Here is a 22,149-nt window from a genome sequence, read left to right as displayed (position 1 = left end):
TGATAAAATAATGCAGGCCGCGAAAATATGATTATTGGAATTGAGCACGAAATAGGCGAGGTTGGAAATTAGAAATAAAACTATACGAGTATCAATTTTGAATTTCGTTTATTACTCAAAAGTAGAAGTCAGTTCTCCAGAGAACGCAGGACGCAGCGTTTCGCTGTGACTTCAGTACGACGAAAAGCAATTGCCTCAACCTAGACTCGAAATTTGACCACATAGACGACAGTCGTCGCCTCTAACCGTGAGGTAGGTACATTTACAATGATCAACACTGTCCAAATGTTTACACAAAGAGAACTGCATCAAAACGTGAGTGGCAGTTTGTTATTCCATTCACCAATATTGGGAGCATTTATAGTCATCCACAAACAGACTGTATCACAGCTCTACAGTGAGGTCAGATTAGCAACTGATTCTAGACAGTATCAAAATTATACCACCTAGACGACGCTTCTAATCGTTATGCGATTTAGGCTGCTACTAAATAGGTAGGTGAAAAGTACAATGGTCAACATTTTCCAAACTCCTTACGCTTTATTTGTTTACACAAAGAGCATTGCATTATACGCTAGTGGTAGTTTGTTATTGCACTTAACAATATGTCCAACCCAAGATGAAGAGCATATATAGTCATCCACAGGAAGATTGATTCGCTGTATCACAGCCCTTTATATATATATATATATATATATATATATATATATATATATATATATATATATATATATATATATATATATATAATTAAATACCTACAGACACTAGTGTTTCATTCTTTCGGGAATCTTCAGTGCAATGTGTCACGATTAATACCAGTTGAACGATTCGAACTCCGTATCACGAGACATCTCTGGCTCGGTTAGCGAAGACCTAATCCATTCGGCTACCATTAACCGCGTGAAAAAACGTTGAATTTAAACATTTTTAATTTAAATGTTCATTTACGTCACTCAGAAAGTGATCTAATCATTATACGATGATCTATGCATAAGAGCTAAGTTGACCGACTTTAATTCAACTGAAAGTGCTCAACGATAAGAAACGAATTTCTTAAAGGGGCTGTCATAATTATTTTGTTACTATAATAATTAAACACCTACAGACACTAGTGTTTCATATATATATATATATATATATATATATATATATATATATATATATATATATATATATACATGATAATAAAATCTGCCCAGCTTAAAACTTTACAGATCATCATGCGTGTATCTGGATATCACTTAAAATTATTAAAAATTGAATCCGGAAGATCAACAATAATTCTACATGTAACATCGAATAACGCAAGATCATATAATGATGCCCATAGTGGCGTTTGTAACAGAACTTAATGCAATAAGTCATAAACGTAAAATAATTTCATGTAATTAATTTTAAAAACCAAAGCAATATATGTCTGCTTTTATTTCTAAATACTTGCTTCTCGTTTTTTTTATAGCCTCATTTCACAGTAAATTAAATTATTAAATGTGAAAAATATATTTAAATTCTCATGTAATTTTAATCAAATAAAAATCTGAAATACAGTTGAAAGTATGATAGCATTGAAGATCAGCATTTTTCTTTTATTTCAAATTGAAACACTGATAACTTGTGAAATTAGATTGACCATTCCTCCAAAGCCTGTATATGTCTTGATAAAATCATCTGTTCTACAAAGTAAGTCTATCTGGATATCACTCTCATCTATCTATAATTCAAAAGATTTTCATCAATATCTAACAAAAGCAGAACATAACGATCGTCCATCATACTAATTCCTATATATGCAGTTCTGATTTCTGATGATGAAAAAAAATGTGTTATTAGATTAGTTTTTTGTGAGTCGATTTATACGAAATTAATACAATTTTAAATAAAAAGAAATCTTTTTTTTTTTAGTTTTAGTTTTATTTCTTGGCTCATAAGCTAATTTAAAACGAAATATTAAACGTGCTTAACAATTATGTCTATTGCAAGAGCTTAAAATTCATTAAAACGTCCATGGAGAATTGTATCTCGTAATCAAGCAGTAAACATCTGACTTTTATGAAGACACTATTCTTGATTTGTATCTTGCTTTCATATTAATCACTACTGCAAATATAAAATTATCATGATTTTAAATTTTCATTATACAGGTTGTCTCAGAATTAACCGTCTATTTTGAATTATAAATTAGCATCAAAATCGATGGTTAATTTTGGAACACTATATATATATATATATATATATATATATATATATATATATATATATATATATATATATTGTTTTTACTTTTCGTGAAAAAGGGAAAATAAAAACAGATAATACTAATACTCTCTGGAAGCTCTTCGAGCCAATTTTATTAATAAGTCCATTTTTTTCCTCTCAAAGGGCGACGACGATGGCGGCAGCTCTGCAGACGAGGCATGTTACCTCTTAGTTTCTCTGGTGACACTTTATCATGCCTGGCGTGTGATAAAACTAGTTCTGTGTGGTTAACAATAATGAAAACAAAAAAAAATAATGTTGTTGTGTTTCAATTACTAACCACTAGTAATATTTTTGTGTGTGTTTTTCGTGTTGTTTGTTATAGGGTCCATTTAGTCTAAGGTTGATACGTATCTTCTCTTTGCTATTGGATTTTAGCATCCGTGTGAAACATTCAGGAAAAATGAAAAATTATGGACTGAAAAAAATATTTTAATTTGCTGCAAACACATGCTTTAATACATGCATAAATCACTTATTCTAATTACTGTAATAATTTTATTATATAAATAACTGTTAATTATTATGACAATAACGATATCTTTAAGTATCAAAAGTTTTTGTGTTTTAAATAATGGTTTTATCCCAGGATGTTTAATATCAATAGTATACAGCTTTTAAACTTCTAAAATAACTATCACAGTACTAGATGAAGATATAAGCAAACCAGAAATACAAAAGTTTTAGAATATTTTTAAGGAGTTCATTAATTCATTTGTAATTGATGTCGAAGCTCAAATGTCATATCAATATTTATGAGTTTAATGTTGTGCAATGTTATCATGAACAAATGCAAACGTGAGATAGCCCAATTCTAACTTTTGCACTAATCTACTCACACAAAACCAAAACAATAATTCCTGAAACTTGCATTTTTTTAGTATAATGTGATTTTCTTACAAGTTCTTTGACATTGGTTTTGTTTTTTTTTATTATTATTATTATAATTAGCTTTCTATTTTTGTCTTGGGATAAAAATGTCCCACTATATCATCTTCACACCTATTCCATAATTTAGACAACACCGCCTCACACACACATATGTATATATAATCGCATTAAAACACCTCCATAAGTATGGTTAGTTTGATTCAAACCAAAGTTACTTTTAATTCCGCACAGTTTTGACATAATCACAGAAAACATCCAGTTCGAAACTACTGTAAAAAAAAAAAGTTCCGGTTTGGTTGAATCAAAAAGAAAATTACACAGATCAAGATGAATATTGTAAAATTATTTTAGTTTTTATCATTTCTTTGTTATGGAAATAAACAATGTAAACTTAAATTTCAAGAAAGTATATTTTAATTCTGACATACTGAATACTAAAACGGCTAAAGATATTCTTTGATGCAATCTAGTCACTAATAATAATAATCAAAGAGTGAAGTCTGTTTTATGGTTGGCGCTTTACAGCCAATGATCCCCAAATATATTTCACTTAGGTTTCTTCCATACATCATTAGCCCTTTACAGAACACCTACTTGTGTTGAACTCTTTAAGCATCTACATAAAAATCAATGACTTGTGAATACATGGCAATTGTGCTCTTTATAAAATTATAATATACTTTTATGAACTACAAGCGAAATAGCAAAAATATTCTTACAACTATCTTACATGAGTGTATAAAATACACAAAATAGCTTATTGAAGAAAATTATTCTGTAATGTGATGTAAATAAACGTGTGTTATTTAAATTGTTAGAATTTGAAACGGTTTCGAACGACTCTGCAACCTAAATAAAATTGGCAGGTATAGATTGTCTTGTTAAATCGTAATACTTAGTGTTTATGTATTTTTTCTGTGATGCGATTGTAGTTGTACATCCGTTTGGTTTGTGATCTTTAATCTAAGAAATTATATGCATTGCATATCTACAGGCACAAATACAAACATAATTCATATAATTTCTTGGACTTAGTATTTGTGTGTCTGACATAGATTTTTTCATGAAAAGGTGTGATTTTGATATTAAAGTAATATTTTTATTCCTTGTTTTTATCCCTTTTATTTTTTATTGTTTTGTTGATTTATTTTAGATTTTGTTTTATATTTTGCTGTGTTTTGAAAAACTTTTCCTACCGTTTCCTTTCACAATAGGGTCAAGCAATGTGTAATAACCAAAAATGAAAGAAAACTTGATGAAAAGAACCTGACTCCCAAAATAATCTGTTTGTTGTATTAAAATTCAAATTATAACTATTTCTGAATTTTATTAGTCAGGCTACATATTCTCTTAATAAATATATGTTTTCCTTTTTATGATTTCTGTTTAAATGTTTCACTCTAATTACTTTTGTTTTTGTTTTTTGCTGTTGTTATTTATGATGGATACTCTTTTTATAACTTTATTAATTTGTTTCTGTTTATTCAAGGTTGATTTGGAAGCAGGCGTGCAAACATATTATATTCTATTTCAGTCCTTCACGGTATAATTTATTGTACTAAGCACGAATTTTGCTAATATTCTACAGACATCCTTAATTATATAAATATAGATGACAAGTGTATATACGAAATAAAGCTGCGACAATTTTCTATTCATTGAAATATTCAAAGATCATCGTCTCTGGTTTGAGGGGAAGAAATACAAATTATCACAATTTGGAAAATAATATAACGAGTTTTGTCACAGCATGAAATCTTGGGTGTTTTTTTGTATCTCTTTTCTGTTTCTTATATTTGTTAAAAAAATTTTTCATTTATAATGCTGTCATGAATCTCTACTGAAAGCTGACCAACATCTGTGTGCTGTTCACTTTTCATTGAAATACTGTCTTTCTATGGAAAACAATATAATTCTCTCGATTTCTATTTTCATATCACGTAAACTATTTTCCAGTCAGGCAAACACATAAAACAACGTAGTTTCTAAACAGTTATATACGATATATGAAATTAGATAGATACATTCTATAAATATAAACAAAATGATCATTCATTATTACTTATTAATCATTCATTATTATTTATTAATGATAGCACAAGTAAATTATTTTAAAATGTCTCCACAAATAATATAACATTTGCCTTTCTTCTTTTGAGTACATAAAACTCAACGGCACTTTTATAAACAAGTATGTTTCCAAGTACTTCCCATATGTGGATTACAATACCACAGGGTTGTTTCACAACCGACTACAATGTTGTCGTTTTCAAGTTCAATGTGAACAAATTTTTGTCGAACAGACTACTTAAATAAAGATCTCGGTAATCTAATTTTCTAATCCTATGAAAATGTTGTTCATCATCAGCTGACAATCTCATTGACTGTTATCCTGTGAGTAAACCTTAGGTTTGTAAGCGGTTATTCTCTTGTGAAAAATAGGATTGCTTCATTCTATTTGCGCATCAGACATAATACGGTTGTTAACAATTCAATACAGATATTTGAACGAAACAATTATAGTTTCCCTTTTATGAAACAGATTTCCTTTGACTTTATTCTAGCAATATCATTAATTATCTTATTTAAAAAGTCACTGTTTTCACAGGTTTTTCTAAGTGAATATTGTATTACTCTTGACTGTCACACACACACACACACACACACACACACACACACATATATATATATATATATATATATATATATATATAACTGATTGTTGAATACTTATACTTTCGCACAATATATATTGTATTCATAACAAAATTACGTTGGCAAACTGGTTTTCGTGAGATCACCAAAGTTAAGCGAGTACTAGATACCTGGCCTATAAAATATTGAACATAAACATTGTACGCATAATAAATAAGAATAATTAACTTTTTATTAGTTACAAGAAAAAATATAATGCACATGAGTATGTAAATATTAACTATGATAATTTGAACATATGTACGAAAAGGTAGTTTGTTCTTGCAGCTATTCTAGAGCATACATTACATATCCTCATGGCATATTTGAGGTACAGCCTCGGAAATATTTCTCATCGGGATCCCGCAATAATCTTCCATCGTGCTTAGAAGAATAAAGAATATTAAATGCATAAAGGCTTCATTTTCCAGTACTTTTTATTTTTGTTCTTATTTCTAAATTTTTACACATTCATCTTAACTAGTTTATCTGGATGGAATGTATAATTATCGCTAATTATGTTTTGAGACAACTTTTCACATTTAAAATATGTGACATGTTTATAAAAGGAAAAAAACACCTCAGAACCGTATCTCGTGCAAGTAGTTGTGACTTGACAAACTGACCCAAATGATCTTTAATGATGCAAGTATATGCAATACTTTAATGTATTCTGTTATAGCTAATTTTGTTATAATTTATTTATTCTACATTTCTTGGGAGTATTTGTGTTTTCTTAAGTTCCTGTGTTTGCTTTGTAACATTTTTTTTTTAATTTTTCACCAATCTTAAATAGTACATTTTGTAATGCTAATATATATTTTCTATTTTAGAACCTTGTTTTGCCATTAAAAAAAAATAAAACTTTTTCTTGCACTGTCCTAACCCGGATTTGGTCTTCTGCATTCTCATATCGAGCAATTTGATTTTTTTTATTCCTTTTTCCCACTTTTTTGCCGACTTGCTTTCTATCCTAAATCCTTCCCTCATGATCATCAGAAAGGTGGTACTAGGTCATCAATAATAAGTAAGTATCTATCAACTCGGGGGAATGCTAAAGAAAGTGGCCCTGTTGCCCTTTTCCTTTCTCTGTTATCTGTATCTCTGTTGACGTCATACATGTGACTTGATGTTTGCCCTACTCTGTCTACTACAGAAGGATTCAGCCAGTCGACGACAGTCAGTTGAAAGCACTGACTTACCCATCATGAAGGTGTCAGCCGAAAAGCTAGAGGCACTTGAGAACCAGCGGCGAAACTCGCGGCAAATGCGTAGAGCATCCCTGGCAGATGTCATCCCTGACTGGCCGACCTTACAACATATAATAAAAGAGAAGGAGGTACACACTATGTTCCAGAACAATACTCTCTTCTCAACGTACCTATTTTGATCTGTCTATATTTCTTTATCTATTAGACATCTGTCTAACTTTCTGTCTATCCATTTACTTAAACTTTTTTAACTTAGATATGTATGTATTGCACATATTATTTAAAAAAAAAACAGAATATTATAAACTGTATATACAGGATGACTCAAATATATTTAAAAACATAGATATACAATTCCGGATGTCTATGAACAGGTACAGAACATATTTAAGACATCTTGTATATTCAGATGAATTATTAATTCTATATAAAAAAAGTTAACGCGACAATGTATGTGTGTAAATGTCTATTTATGTACATACATATAGTCATACATGTGTGCATGCATACATATAAACATATATACATATATATGTATATTGCATAAGAATACATGTATGTATATTAACTTCTAATAATCATAAAATATTGAAATATACTAAAAAGTTAAAATATTCTATTATTAATTAAGTGGTAGCGTAGTCCTGTAGAAGAGTAGGGATATATACAGATAAATGGTTGTATATATATATATATATATATATATATATATATATATATATATATATATATATATATATTGATATTTATCTTATTTAATGTTCTCTAGAACATTCACTTATGAACAATTATTTTATTTTACTGGGCGCTCATTTTGTGCCAACACTCTATATTTAAAATAATTAAGTAGGATTAGATAATCTTAAAATTGTTTATTTAAAATGAATCCTCAATAAATTATGTATTATATATATATAAGTCAATGTATTTTAAACATAATATTAGAGTAATATGATTATGTTTTTATATTTTTAGATTTATATTTACATACATTTTTACCATAACTAAATAAATTGAAATTATATATATATATATATATATATATATATATATCATAAATATATTCATATAAATATGTACAAATTATTTGTACAATAACCATTATAACAGATTCCAGATATGTATAAATATAAATGTATGTATGTAAATATATATATATATATACATAAATATATATATATTAATATATATATATATATATATATATATATTTCTGTATATATATATATTTTTTTTATTACCGTTTTATCTGTTTTGTTACATATGTTTCGGATGTTGGACGATGTTTACGATCCAGGTTTTCTGTAAGGTCTGACGAGGCTGTTGGATCGTAAACATGGTCCAACATCCGAAACATATGTAACAAAACAAATAAAACGGTAATAAAAAAAATAAAACACATATTTGCTCTGCAATAGTATTAGGAACTCTCTTCAGGTTTTTACTAATTACCAGTATTACCATGTATATATATATATATATATATATATATATATATAAGTAGTGTATTAAAAATGGAAAAGAAAGAAACTTCGAGTAATTTGATCTTTTTCTATTTTTAATTCACAACCTGGGATTTTATTGTTTTATTATCATATATAAGCAGTTAATCCATTAGAATCAACCTTTCTATTTTTTAAATGTTTTAATTCATATGTATAAAATCTGGTAATAGGCTATCATTAAATTAAAATATTTTTATTTATATAATATAAATATTGTAACCAAAAATATAAACAAAAATAGAAGTATATATTCTTTATTCCGGTGATTTTCAAAAAACAAAACTTGAGGATTAAGAAAATTATTATCTTTTAATCCAGGACAATCTTTGAAGCCAGATGCTGGGAACGTCCATCCTGTATATGGGAATTTGTGTAAAATTCAAAAAAACAAAAACGAAAATTTGGGTTGTTGACCACAAAATATATTATTTTTCCTATCCTTTTCCTCATCAATGACCCCATCACTCTTTACGGTTATGGTTTGAGTCAATGAATCTGTTTACTGGTTATGAAAAAATAAATTTGGATGCATATACTTGTATATGTTATACAACAAATAAATGGCTTTCAACAAACTCTCTCGAGAGAGAACTGAAGTTGAAACTTCTAAAGTTGTTCATTGACACAATGATACAATGCTAAAAGGAAAACAGATTTATTGATTCAGCCTCATACTAACATTCTTCAACCTTCTTTATCTCATCTTTCCAGCATCACTTTTATTGGAGAACTTTATTATATTTGCTTGGTGACTATAAATTCACTAACATTGAAAGTCATTGCTATGTGATTCCAATTATTTTGGCGCCTACTATCTGTTATATATATATATATATATATATATATATATGTGTGTCTATATGTGTGTATATGTATATATATATATGTGTATATGTGTGTATATATATGTATGTATATATATTGTATACATATGTATATATATAATATATATATGTATATACATAAATATTGTATATATTATATATATGTATATATATTATATATATTATATATATGTATATATATATTATATATATTATATATATGTATATATATATTATATATATTATATATATATGTATATATATATTATATATATGTATATATATATATTATATATATGTATATATATATTATATATATGTGTGTATATATACATTATATATATAATATATATATGTATATGTATATTATATATTATATATATGTATATATATTATATATTATATATACATGTATATATATTATAAATGTATATTATATATATATGTATATACATTATATATTATATATATGTATATATATATTATATATATGTATATATATTATATATATGTGTATATATACATTATATATAATATATATACATTTGTATATATATATTATATATTATATATATGTATATATATTATATATATATGTATATATTATATATATGTATATATATTATATATTATATATATGTATATATATATTTTATATATTATAATATATATTATATACATATTATATTATATATATGTATATATATTACGTATTATATATATATTATATGTATTATATATGTACACCTTTTCCTAGCCATGGATCGAACTTACAACTGTTGCAATGACAGTCGGCAGCTCCCACCATCAGATCACGAATCAGTGACGTGAATATTTCTCCTCGAGTGTGTGTTAAATCCACACCTTCCCGTGGAAACAGTGCTATAACCATCGGTTCATTTACAAACAAATTAATAGTAGGCTGGCGTCGCTTTATTGCTTAAATTCATGTCGGGTGAAAATATATTTACAAAGTGCTGAACCCAAGGAGGGGGGCATTTCAAAAAGAGATACATTAATAATACTCCACTTTTTTATACTTAAAATTTTAGTAACCACGTGCTGAGCACGTGATTAAGTCCTAAATATATCACTCATGTGTACTTTTAAAAACTATTTGAAAATCTGTAGAGTTCAAACTAAGAAGACATGAATAAGTCAAACCAATACTCCGCCTGACAAGGAGTCAATCAAAAGTACCGTAAAATAAAGAAAAAAGATGGAGCGAAACAAAGCGAAAACATCCACAGAGGCTACATATGACAATTCAACTAAAATATGCGATGCATTATCTGAATTGTCAAAAAGATAAGAAAATGGCTAATGAAACAAACATTTTCTGCTATTCAATAATGTTTGTTGAAACGAAAATACGCTGCCCAAATAAACACAATTTGCATATAATAGTATCAAATATACTGTTGAGAATTGAGCTACACATAAATTTGTGTATTTCATTCCAAAGAAGAAACTCTTCATGTAAGATTTAAAATTCTATCTCTTTTATAAATAAATATTGTTTTGTATTCAACTACTACTTTTTAAAGCTATTAGTTTTTATTGTCTATTCAAAACATTGACGACGACCTAGACCCACCCGAATATGTCATTATTGTTTAATGTAAAGATTGCACTCACTTTTCCCAAATTTCACCTTTTTGTCTTTTTCCAAGTTACAAATGTTCTTACTGAACTGGTCAGTAAATATTCACTATAAAGAAGCACTAAGGTCACAAGTGTTAGTTGAATACATTGTATATAAAAACTAAAAGTCTTCTTTGATGCAACCAAACATCTCTATTGGAAGCACCATCTCTCAGGCAACCCCTCTGTTAGTTTGCCATACTTACGTTTGAAACAAATATTTTATTAGTTAGCGATTTATGATAGACTGAAAAAAACATTGCAATGGCTTTTCGTTTTCAAACAAGTTAGATTAACATGAATACGTTAATATTTACAGAATAAAAGAAAACCTTTGCATGAATTCCTCAAATTGGTCACTAATTTTGCGTATGAGTTCTCCAGTAATAATTGATCATGGACATTTGCTTTGTTGTGGCTGTGCAGCTTGTGGAATTATTTAGCTTTACTCACATCATTAACACATTCTGTAAAACTGCAACAGTAGCATACATATTGTTGGCTATTCATTTTTATTATCAAATTTTTTTTTTTACATGGGTGTCACCACTTATCAAGGCCCAGAGGCCACTCAAGGATAAGGGTTAATAGGTATGCATTAGTCATTGTGATTTTAGCATAGTAAACAGTGGGAATTTTGACCCTTGGATTACTTAGGGGGACGATTCAATTAGAACTTGTTCACATTGGACTTTTTCTTTTTTTTTTTTTTTTCATAGGTATCAACACATTATCAAGGCCAAGAGGCCACTCAAGGATAAGGGTTAAAGAGTGTGCAGTAGAAATTGGACAATATAATAATCATTAGTAATGAAAATTTGTTAAATTTGATAACTTATATGGAACGGCTCATCAAGAACTTATTTACGTTAGACTTGAAGACAACCATATTGTAGTCAGCCGGAAAGCAGGAAAACGGAAGACAATTCCACAGGCGTGCAGTTCTAAGAAAGAAGCTTTGTTCATGGAATCTACGTTTAGGTTTAGGCACACATAAAGAGTGGGAGGAATTATTGATAGTGTTTACAGCTAGACGAGTGTTTCTTGTGAAAGTTTTGCGAGGGGGGACCATAGATTGAAGCTCAGTCGAACACTTTCCATGAAAATAACGATACATCATAGACAAACTCGCAACATCTCTTCTGTGAGATAGAGGTTGCAAGGAAGAGAAAATTTTGAAGAGTAACTTGATAAATATATTAAGACTACCTGGAATGCAGGATGAAGTGATGCTAATTAGACATCGTTGACAAAAACGGTTGACAGCCAAAACAATTCAGTGTCTGTCTCCTCATTGTGGTCACTAAATCTTCATTTGATCAAACTGTTCGATACTTCCACTTTGGCTGGCATTAATGCTGTAGAAGATTATATGAAAAGCAGCATAACCTCACAGTCAGCGGTCCTGGATATGACCTAAAATTATATCCGATGGTGAGGCCCAACCTTGCGGGCCTTGGGGAGTGTGGAGTCACCCTTCAATTGCCATTGCTCCCAGGTTCACTCTGACCCGGAGTGGTAGTACCTGTTAGGGTCCCAACTATGGGTTAAATAGAATCTGACTTTAAAAAAAAATATACTCCATTAAAAATCGTTCCTCAAAATAACTAGATTCGGCATTAAATAACCTGAAAAGGGTTGATATGCCGTAAAACAAAAACAACCAACCAACCACAGTCAGCCTGCATAATTCTGAGCTATACAAAATATAAAGATGACCAGCGACCACATCAATTTGATCTTTTACTTCAGTGCCATGTTTCTGTTATTGCAGATAAGAGGAGCTCTGTGTGAATTTAACCGTATTTTACTCTAAACTATCGAGTTGAATTCATTTGATGAATAATTTTCAGAATGTGCATACAATAATCTATTATAGTAAATTTAAATGCATAATATATATATAGTTATCCACGAACAAACTGTTTCGCTGTGTCATAGCTCTTCAGTGTAGCCAGACAAGAACCTATCCCAAACCCAGGATAGAACCAATAATCGTCGAGTCGATAGTCAATAGCTCTAACCAACAGAGCACTGGGGCAGACGCCGTCAGCAATAATATCAAAAAATGCTTTACACAAACATTGATCTCCATTTTCACAGTTGTCCACCCCCCACACACACATATATATATTCAGGTATCATTTTTTCTTGTATACATTTAAGCAAAATAAAAGTTCTGTTGGTGTGAGAGTTTGGCAGCGATTAATATCTTTTTGTATTTTCGCAACTTTTGCTTAAAAGTTTGGTGTTCCATTTTAACAGAATGATATATATATATATATATATATATATATATATATATATATATATATACACGTTGCCACTTTCCTTAGATATATGTTAACAGAATGATATATATATATATATATATATATATATATATATATATATATATATATATATATATATATACACGTATGTTAAGAAATCATCAACATTATATAATTACAACATTGTATGGTTAAATTAAATTCAAATATACTGCCGCACCACTCCTACGTTCGAATACACCATCTGGTCTCAATTTTACAGTAATCCTTTATGTCTCAGAGGCAATGTGTCTTGATTGAGGGAATAAAACTAATTACGCTAATTGCAAACAAGGCTCCAAACCATATTTATTTTACATGTGTGCGATAGAATATATAATACTTTTGACGAAGTATATTCTAAAACCTTTGTAAATTTCTGACATGTAGAACCGATAATGATAATAATAACACACTGATTAAACCCAGTGGGTTTCTTGGAGATCATGAATGTATCCTTTGACTGTGAAGACATTTTGAAAGTTCAGTTAATCAGTTGTTGTTTATTTTGTTGTGTACTTTGAATTAAAGTAATAAGTGCCACTGGCCGCACGAATAGCAACGTACATCTACCTTGAACTAATCGAGAAATCTATAAAACTAGATTAACAATTTTAAAATTAATTATTCAAAGGTGAATAAAACTTCATAATATAATTCTTTTGGAATTGTCAATTTAAAATTGTCAATTTAAAAAAAAATGGCATTAGTTTTATTCATCGAAAATCTGAAAATTAGTTTACAATAAAGTAACTGTAGAACCGCACTTGTGAAATCTGCATGGATTCCTGCTAAAAATTTTAAATAGATTTATTAAGCCAACACATTTTCAGATAACATCAAAAGTTAATTAAATTTTTGCTTTTTCATTTTCACATTAACAGAAATTAACTTCATTTTGCTTTCTGATTTTCAATATTTTTTTTCTTCTTTACAAACACTGCTTTCATTTGATTTTTTTTTTGCATATCATTTTAGACTTTAAATTTGAGCTTTTGCTTCAAGTGTGCTGTGTGACAAATTGTCACTGATACATGTTTCTTCCCACAGCCAGTTTTAAAATGTCATAGTTTTTAAGTTGTAAGATTATTATTACACATACGTGGAGTTTCAAGATTCGACGAGTATATGTAGTTTTAAATGAATAAAAAACTATTCCTTCAGAAATTAGCATGAAAAATTTTATACGACAATCTAAATATTTAATCAATGAATATAATAGAAAGTTACAATCAAACTTGTTAAAAAATTTTATGGAGAAACTTAATAATGATTTAATAAGTTGTTTTATAACTGTATACAATTATTATAAAATAAATCACACATTAAATTTTACCTCATCATCAGAAAGAAATTGAAAGGCGTGTGAAATATTTTTAAACAAAACATAACTATTATTGTTTAATAGTGGAATATATATATATATATATATATATATATATATATATATATATAAATCAGTAATACCAACTTTATTTTTTATTTCAGACATAATTCTTATGGACTTTCTTATTTAATATTAAATAAATTTATATTATTATATCTATTAAAATCAATAGTTCCAAATAGAGAAATCATTGCGCAAAATTCCTAAGATAAAGAATGACATATGAAGGTCAAAATAAGTGTTTATCTCTTATGCTTTGAATTCGGTAATGTATTTTTACATATATATGTACCTAGTGGTTTATATGGGATATATAAATTTGCAATTGAAATCAATAATGCAAATTAAAATATGAAGGTTTTTCGTGAACAACCATTTTAAATTATAAAAGTAAATTTGCAATATTTTTGTTAATACAATTGTCTAATTATAATGCTGATTAAAAAAATAACAATAAAAACTGGTGTGCCTTATTAAATAAGATTATTGCATAATATCAGCCGAGTTGTTGAAGATGGATTCAATTTTTTAATGCAAATTTAAACAAATCAGTAGATGATTTTTTTAATCCTTTTTAATGATAAATGTAATAATTTCTCGTTTTGTAAATCTTACTTTTATATTTTGCATTTGACTGTTGAATGAAATATCTTTCTACAGATGTTTAAACACTTAACAGATACATGTATGACTTTTTTATATTTTGCATTTGCGATTTACACTGAAATATGTTATGGGTATTTAAACTTTTAAACTGACAGGTGCGTCATGTTTAAAAGTACAATACTGCAGCGCCTGATCATTTGTATATATGCGCATTCAAGTTATAAATATACACTGTCGCGTTGTTTGTTTTGTTTAATTCGTATTCACTGATGTAAAGATGATACCTTGTTGATAAAAGGTAATTTGCTCATTGCATTTGGTACGCTGGCGAACAATTCTCTTACAAAATCTGCTGTGCGAACGCTACTTTCCTGACAGCACGCTGTTGTCCTTCATATATAAATGCGCAATTTACTTTTTTTTATTATTCAAAAGATAAAACGATGATGTTATACAGATAATGTTTCATTACAAAATGATTATAATACACATAATATATATTATATATTATATGTTATATTAAACAAACATATATAAATAATATGCTGTCTTTACAAAACTAATATATTCCTTCACGTTTGTTCTTTATGAACTATATATATATATATATATATATATATATATATATATATATATATATATATATATATATATAGACAGAGAGAGAGAGAGAGAGAGAGAGAGAGGGGGGGAAGAGAGACTGGATATTCCGCGCTTCATGCTTATGCTCGCATAAGCCTGAAGAGTCATAGAGTGGATGAAACGCGGAATATTCAGTGTAGCTTAATCGCCATATATATTTTATAACTTACTAACTAGCTCTACCTACGTAATAAGCACTGTTGAAGTAAATACTTAATGTTTACGCATAAATTTATACTTTCGTATATTAATTTATGTGAGTAAATGAAGTAGTTATATATATATAGTTATATATATATAGATATATATATATATAGATATATATCATAAAGTAAAACCAGTAATTATTAAGTGAAAAATAGAACACTAATATATAACATACTAATATATCAAATATAAATACGGCGCATAAAATTAATGATATTCTAAAATCATGAAGCTTCTAACATATTAAAGATTATTATATATAAATTATAATCATATTACTTACATATTTATGTGTATGTATATATTAATAACATATAAACAAAACTATTAAATTGACGCATGTGAACTGTAGGTAAATTATATATCCTTTATATTAACTTTTTTCAGTTAATAAACAATGTAACAGATTTTTTAAATAAGGATTACTTTTCTGAATAATCTATATCTACATCTTACAACTATCTTTGGGAAAATAATGCGTATCATATTGGTCGACGAATACGGTAAATTTTGTTAGAATATTTAATTAATATTATAAATCCCTTATATTACTTCAGAAACTGAAGTAAAATATTGAAAAAATGTTTGTGTGGGGGAATGGCATAAATTTAGTGTGTGTAGAATTGAAAGAAAAACATCACAGGAAGGAAAATAATATTATGTTATGATATAAAAAGATTTCAACATAGTCTCTTCTCGTCTCCATATTTTAATAAATATACTACACCTTTATACCATATTATCACATAATACAATAATCCAAAATATATTTTCATATCTTCTGTTTAGTTAATGCCCGTGCAGTTTATTGTTTAAGTAAAATATGATTTGATCTTCAAAGGCTGATTCTTATTAAAGAAAATTTTATCCAAATAATTGTCCTTCCACTTTTTAGTGCAAGAAGCGAACATGACAGAGTATTTCTCAAAGTAAAATGAAACTAATTAAAATAAAATTGTTCCTACTGAGAATCTATTAAAACACACCGATTTAGTTTAACTTTATACGACAAATTGTTCCCTACACTAAGTATTAAAATAAAAATGTTTAAGGGGTATTTCTAGAGATATTTTAAGGTAAAATTAATATCAATTAATAAAACCAACAACAACAGATGAATTTCTATATAATCTGGGAGTGAGTTTAATGGTAAAAAATTAACCATTTTAAATCATGTAATATTTATCAAGTTAAGATATTCAAAATTTAATGAATAAATTTATGAAATTACTGATCAAAGAATTTTTGGTGGTAAATAGGTGCATGTTTAATGTTCAGCGTTATTATATATAAAAACTTGTTATTACAGATCACAAATTGTTATTAAATATAGCAAATTGTTATTAAATATAACAATCTGTTATTACATATAACAATTTGCTATTAAATATAACAAATCGTTATATTTAATAACAATTTGTTATATTTAATAACAATTTGTTATTGAATATAACAATTTGTTATTACATATATCAATTTGTTATTAAATATAACAAATCGTTATTAAATATAACAAATTGTTATTAAATATAACAAATTGTTATTAAATATAACAGATTTTCATTAAATATCACAAATTGTTATTTAATAAAACAAATTATTATTAAATATAACAAATTGTTATTAAATATAACAAATTGTTATTAAATATAACAATTTGTTATTTAATATAGCAAATTGTTATTAAATATAACAGATGTTTATTAAATATAACAAATTGTTATTAAATATAACAGATTTTTATTAAATATCACAAATTGTTATTAAATATAACAAATTGTTATTAAATATAATACCTTTTTATTAAATATATCAGCTTCTTATTAAATATAACAAATTGTTATTAGATATAATAAATGTTTATCAAATATAACAAATGAACGAATATATTGCATTTTTTCATTCAGGGAATATCGATGAAACGCCTGCCTTTATATTAAATTCACGTGAAATATAATTTTATTAAGGATAATCACTACAATACAAAATTTAATATTAAAACAATCAAATAATTAAATGTAGAATAATATGAATATTTAAGTTAAAAACTAATATTTTCAATAACGATTAAGTCGACTTATATATGTACATTAATACAATTATAAGATAATATACACAGTTTTCATGATATTGGGGTCACTTTAGTTACTTATCTTATTAACTAGAATAAAGATAAATTAATATGGACAATTAAAATATACAAATAATTCACAAACTAGAATATAAATGTTCCAGTTAAATAAATATTGTATGATATACTCTACTAGTTGATTAATAAAATTGCAAAACAAATATGGAAACTAATGTGTTTCTCATTATAACTGAAGTTACTCATGCATATACATATATGTATACCAAAAGTGTATGCGTGTTTTAGAGACCTTTCTCTGAAACCAATTTCTATGTCATTGTACAACGCCATTAAAATGCCATGTTACAATTTTGTAAATTGGATTTTCTATTTGTTTGTTTTATTTTCAGTCTAAGATAGTTTCGTTGAATTTGTGTTTTCATTGTTTGATTATTGTACAAGTTTGTTCTTTTCAATGAATAAAACTGTATAATATTGAATTGGAATCAAAGATATTAACTTTGTTGTGACAAATAGTTTAAAAGAAAAGAAACTTTTTATCAAAATGAAGGGAAGATATATTGTACAAATAGATAAAAACATAAGCAAAGAAATTTTATAATAATAAAACAAAATAGCGCTTTTAGTTATTTCGAATATACAAATAATATTAAGAAAAGATTATGCTCATTTGGGACCAAATATATACTGAAATTATAACACTGATTCAATTACATAATGATTGCTTAATACATAGGATTCAATATTTTAAAGAAGATTACGTAAGGTTAGCGAAAAATATATAGCTGAAATCATAATATTTACGCAATTACATACCAATAGTTTTATATACATAATTAAATACTGTTAAGTTTTGGGACATTGTGTCGAACAAAGATGGCGGCGTAGTTCAGATCAGTAACCAAGATGGCGGCGTAGTTCAGATCAGTAACCAAGATGGCGGCGAAGAATTAAATGCGGTCCGTGACGTAGCAAACGGCGAACTGATTGAATCCAAAATTCGACAATTTTTTATAATAATTTTGCGACGTTTTCATTGGTTGTTTAGCGCAGCCGTTGGTTATAAAAAAATGATTGGCGAATCCATTCGTCTCATACCCCCATTACAATAAATAATAATAAAACTATTATAAGAGAATTATAATTTTAGTGTAATTTTCAGTATTTTTATACTAAATTATATATTTTATAAGGAAGACTGCTTCTTAAATAAAACACTTTTGCATTTTAGAAAAATAAAATTTATTTTGACCAGATTATAATAACCTTACAATAATACGTTGCCACTGTTTAAATGCCTTTGCATTTTTTACAACACGTTGATTAAGGAAGGAAAAATAAAACCGGGAAGAACTTCAAGGTCCTACTTCTGTCTATATCTTTGAATCTATCATTCTATTTTGACGTACTCTATTTTGATTAAATTATCATTTTTAATCATGGATTTAACATTACCTGCTCTATATCCTACTAAATCAAAGTTATCAATGTATGTAACTCTACTTGAAAACTTTATTGCATAAATTTTACTCTTATTTTTGTTTCGCTGTCAATAATTTCCTAGACTGATTTTATATGTATGTATTTGCTATGTATATTTCCGCTCTTTAGTATAAAATAAAATAAAATTAAATAAAACGTTTTCTTTATTAATTATGGTAAAGAAAAAAAAGTAACAAAAAAAAACAAGCATTGTTCAGGACTGTTAAAATATGATTGCAAGATTAATCTGATGATTCCAATTCTTCTATGAATAAAACTTACCAATCATTCAAACAGATTGAAAATCCCAAACTGTATTATGTGTAACAGGTGTGTGTTTTGCAATGAAATATACTTTATCTCCTAATGATAAATGATTTCTTCCTCTTTCTTTCTTTTCAATTTCATTTTTTTTATGTTTTCCGTTTATTTTTATTATTTACTTCAGTTTTATTTTTGATTCAATTGAAAAAATATGTTATTAAACCATTGCGCTTCAGTCTTGATAAACGTCGCACATTCGCATTATTGGCGCTCATAATTATTATCAATGTTTTATTAATACAATATTGATGTATTCTTGCCTCTGATATGATGATTATTGATCATGAACTTTTTTTTTTGATGTGCCTTTAATTAAAACCAAATTTACTTTTATTTCTGGTCATAATATTGTGGCATGATTGTGACAGGATTGTAACACTGATGTTGTTATATACTGGTATATATGGTTGATTAGGATACCATACATATATATATATATATATATATATATATATATATGTAATAAACAAAAGTTTAATGCCGCCCTACCATTGTTATTACTCCAGCACTTGATTTACCAACAAGTTCTCTATCTAAACAATCAAATCAAGCTCATAAAATGTACAATATTGTCTTTTCGAATGATTTAAACGAGAATTCATAATTTATCCCATAAGTATTGATTAAAGATCATTTAATATACATCAATCATGATTGTTTATCTTCAGCTTATAATAGTCATAATAACGTAATAACATACTTTAATAATGTCTAATGCTACACGCAAAAGCACATGGTTTTTAAAGATGAAAATAATTTAATCGTTCAATGTTATCAGAGTGGCATTAAACTTTTGTTAACAGTTATAATGCACCTGTGTATGCTATCATTTTTCTATAAAAATGAAAATTTCATAACTAACCTTGCTAATCACAGAATATCTGGAGAGTAAATTTTGGTGTCTTGTCAATAACATCTAATTATTATGCACTTATTTCATGCGAGGGGAGCCAAGTAATAAGGATGTGTAAGTAGAATGAAAACACAGGTTAAATGATATATCTGCCAGAGCCAAACACAAGCGAGCCCATCATGTTATTTATACAGTCACCAAACATATACCTGGATGTCATTGGATTTACTTTATATATATATATATATATATATATATATATATATATATATATATATATATATTCAAAGCTTAGCTTATTTTTATATACCATATTTATAAAAGCAAAGGACTTCCTACTGGAGTTAACACTTGATTTCATCAGGATTTGCATTTATACTGGAAGGCTCTTTTAAGCATAGACATGTTCTCTTTTATGACTGCTATCTGTATTTTGCTACAGTTTAGGCTTCCAGAAATTACGCACGTGTGTCCATAATATTGTCAACCTCTAATTGTAAATATAGTTCATGTTCATATTTTAATACTATGTCACGTGAGATTCTAAACTCTATTTAATTAAAATTCAGATTTACACATTCGGGAGATACTGAATATACAATGCACTTTCTATAAAAGAGATCCATTTTTAAAATGGAATTAAAATTTTCATGGTATTTTATTCATTTTGAAAAGTACACAGTAAATGGCGTTTTTTTTTTTAGAGGCGGTGAACTTTAAATTATAATAAATCATAGAAAACTTTATGTGGTTTATGTGAAAGATTTATTTTTTGCAATTATAAATTAAATACAGTTGCAAACATATGCCCCCGCGGTTTTCGCATATATGGTATAATCTAGTGGTCCAATTTTCACAAACTGTTTGCATTAAATTAGGTCGTGTTTTGGCAATAACGTGTCGAATGTTATACCTGGTTCATCAGCGTAAGCAGGAGATTTTACATATCCCAAAATAAAATAATTCAATTGAGTTAAATAGCATTATTTGACCAGTTTATGGGTTCATTTTGTGAAATTATTTGTCTATCAAAGGTTATTTTCAGTGAATTGGCCGTATCGCGTGCTGTGTGGTATGTGGCTCAGTCCTGCTAAAACCACATGATGTATTGTCAAACCAAGCTGAACTCAAAATGAACTATAATTGCTACATCTGTAATTAAAGAAAATAGAGTTGCCAATTTAAAATTCGCCGCCTCTCTCTCTCTCTATATATA

The 22,149-nt window shown here is 27.4% G+C and overlaps 1 protein-coding gene across 9 annotated transcripts in view; it reads left to right on the top strand.

Annotated features, from left to right (window-relative positions):
- The window catches only part of LOC145293050 (twitchin-like), a 359,249-nt gene that overhangs the window by 43,992 nt on the left and 293,108 nt on the right, over nucleotides 1–22,149 (top strand). For 5 of the 9 annotated variants that reach the window (XM_080139366.1, XM_080139365.1, XM_080139363.1 and 2 more), the window contains one exon: nucleotides 7,001–7,183. The exons of 2 other annotated variants lie outside the window; for them this stretch is intronic. In XM_080139366.1, the coding sequence (XP_079995492.1) occupies nucleotides 7,001–7,183 (183 nt within the window). Of the gene's footprint in view, nucleotides 1–2,382; nucleotides 2,416–7,000; nucleotides 7,184–22,149 lie in introns of all 9 variants that reach the window. 2 more of the 9 variants (XM_080139369.1, XM_080139367.1) reach the window with 1 other exon arrangement.

Source organism: Euprymna scolopes, chromosome 14 (assembly GCF_053919585.1).
Source record: "Euprymna scolopes isolate OS-2025 chromosome 14, ASM5391958v1, whole genome shotgun sequence".
Taxonomy (NCBI): Eukaryota; Metazoa; Mollusca; class Cephalopoda; order Sepiida; family Sepiolidae; genus Euprymna; species Euprymna scolopes.
This window is presented reverse-complemented; position numbering and strand designations above follow the sequence as displayed.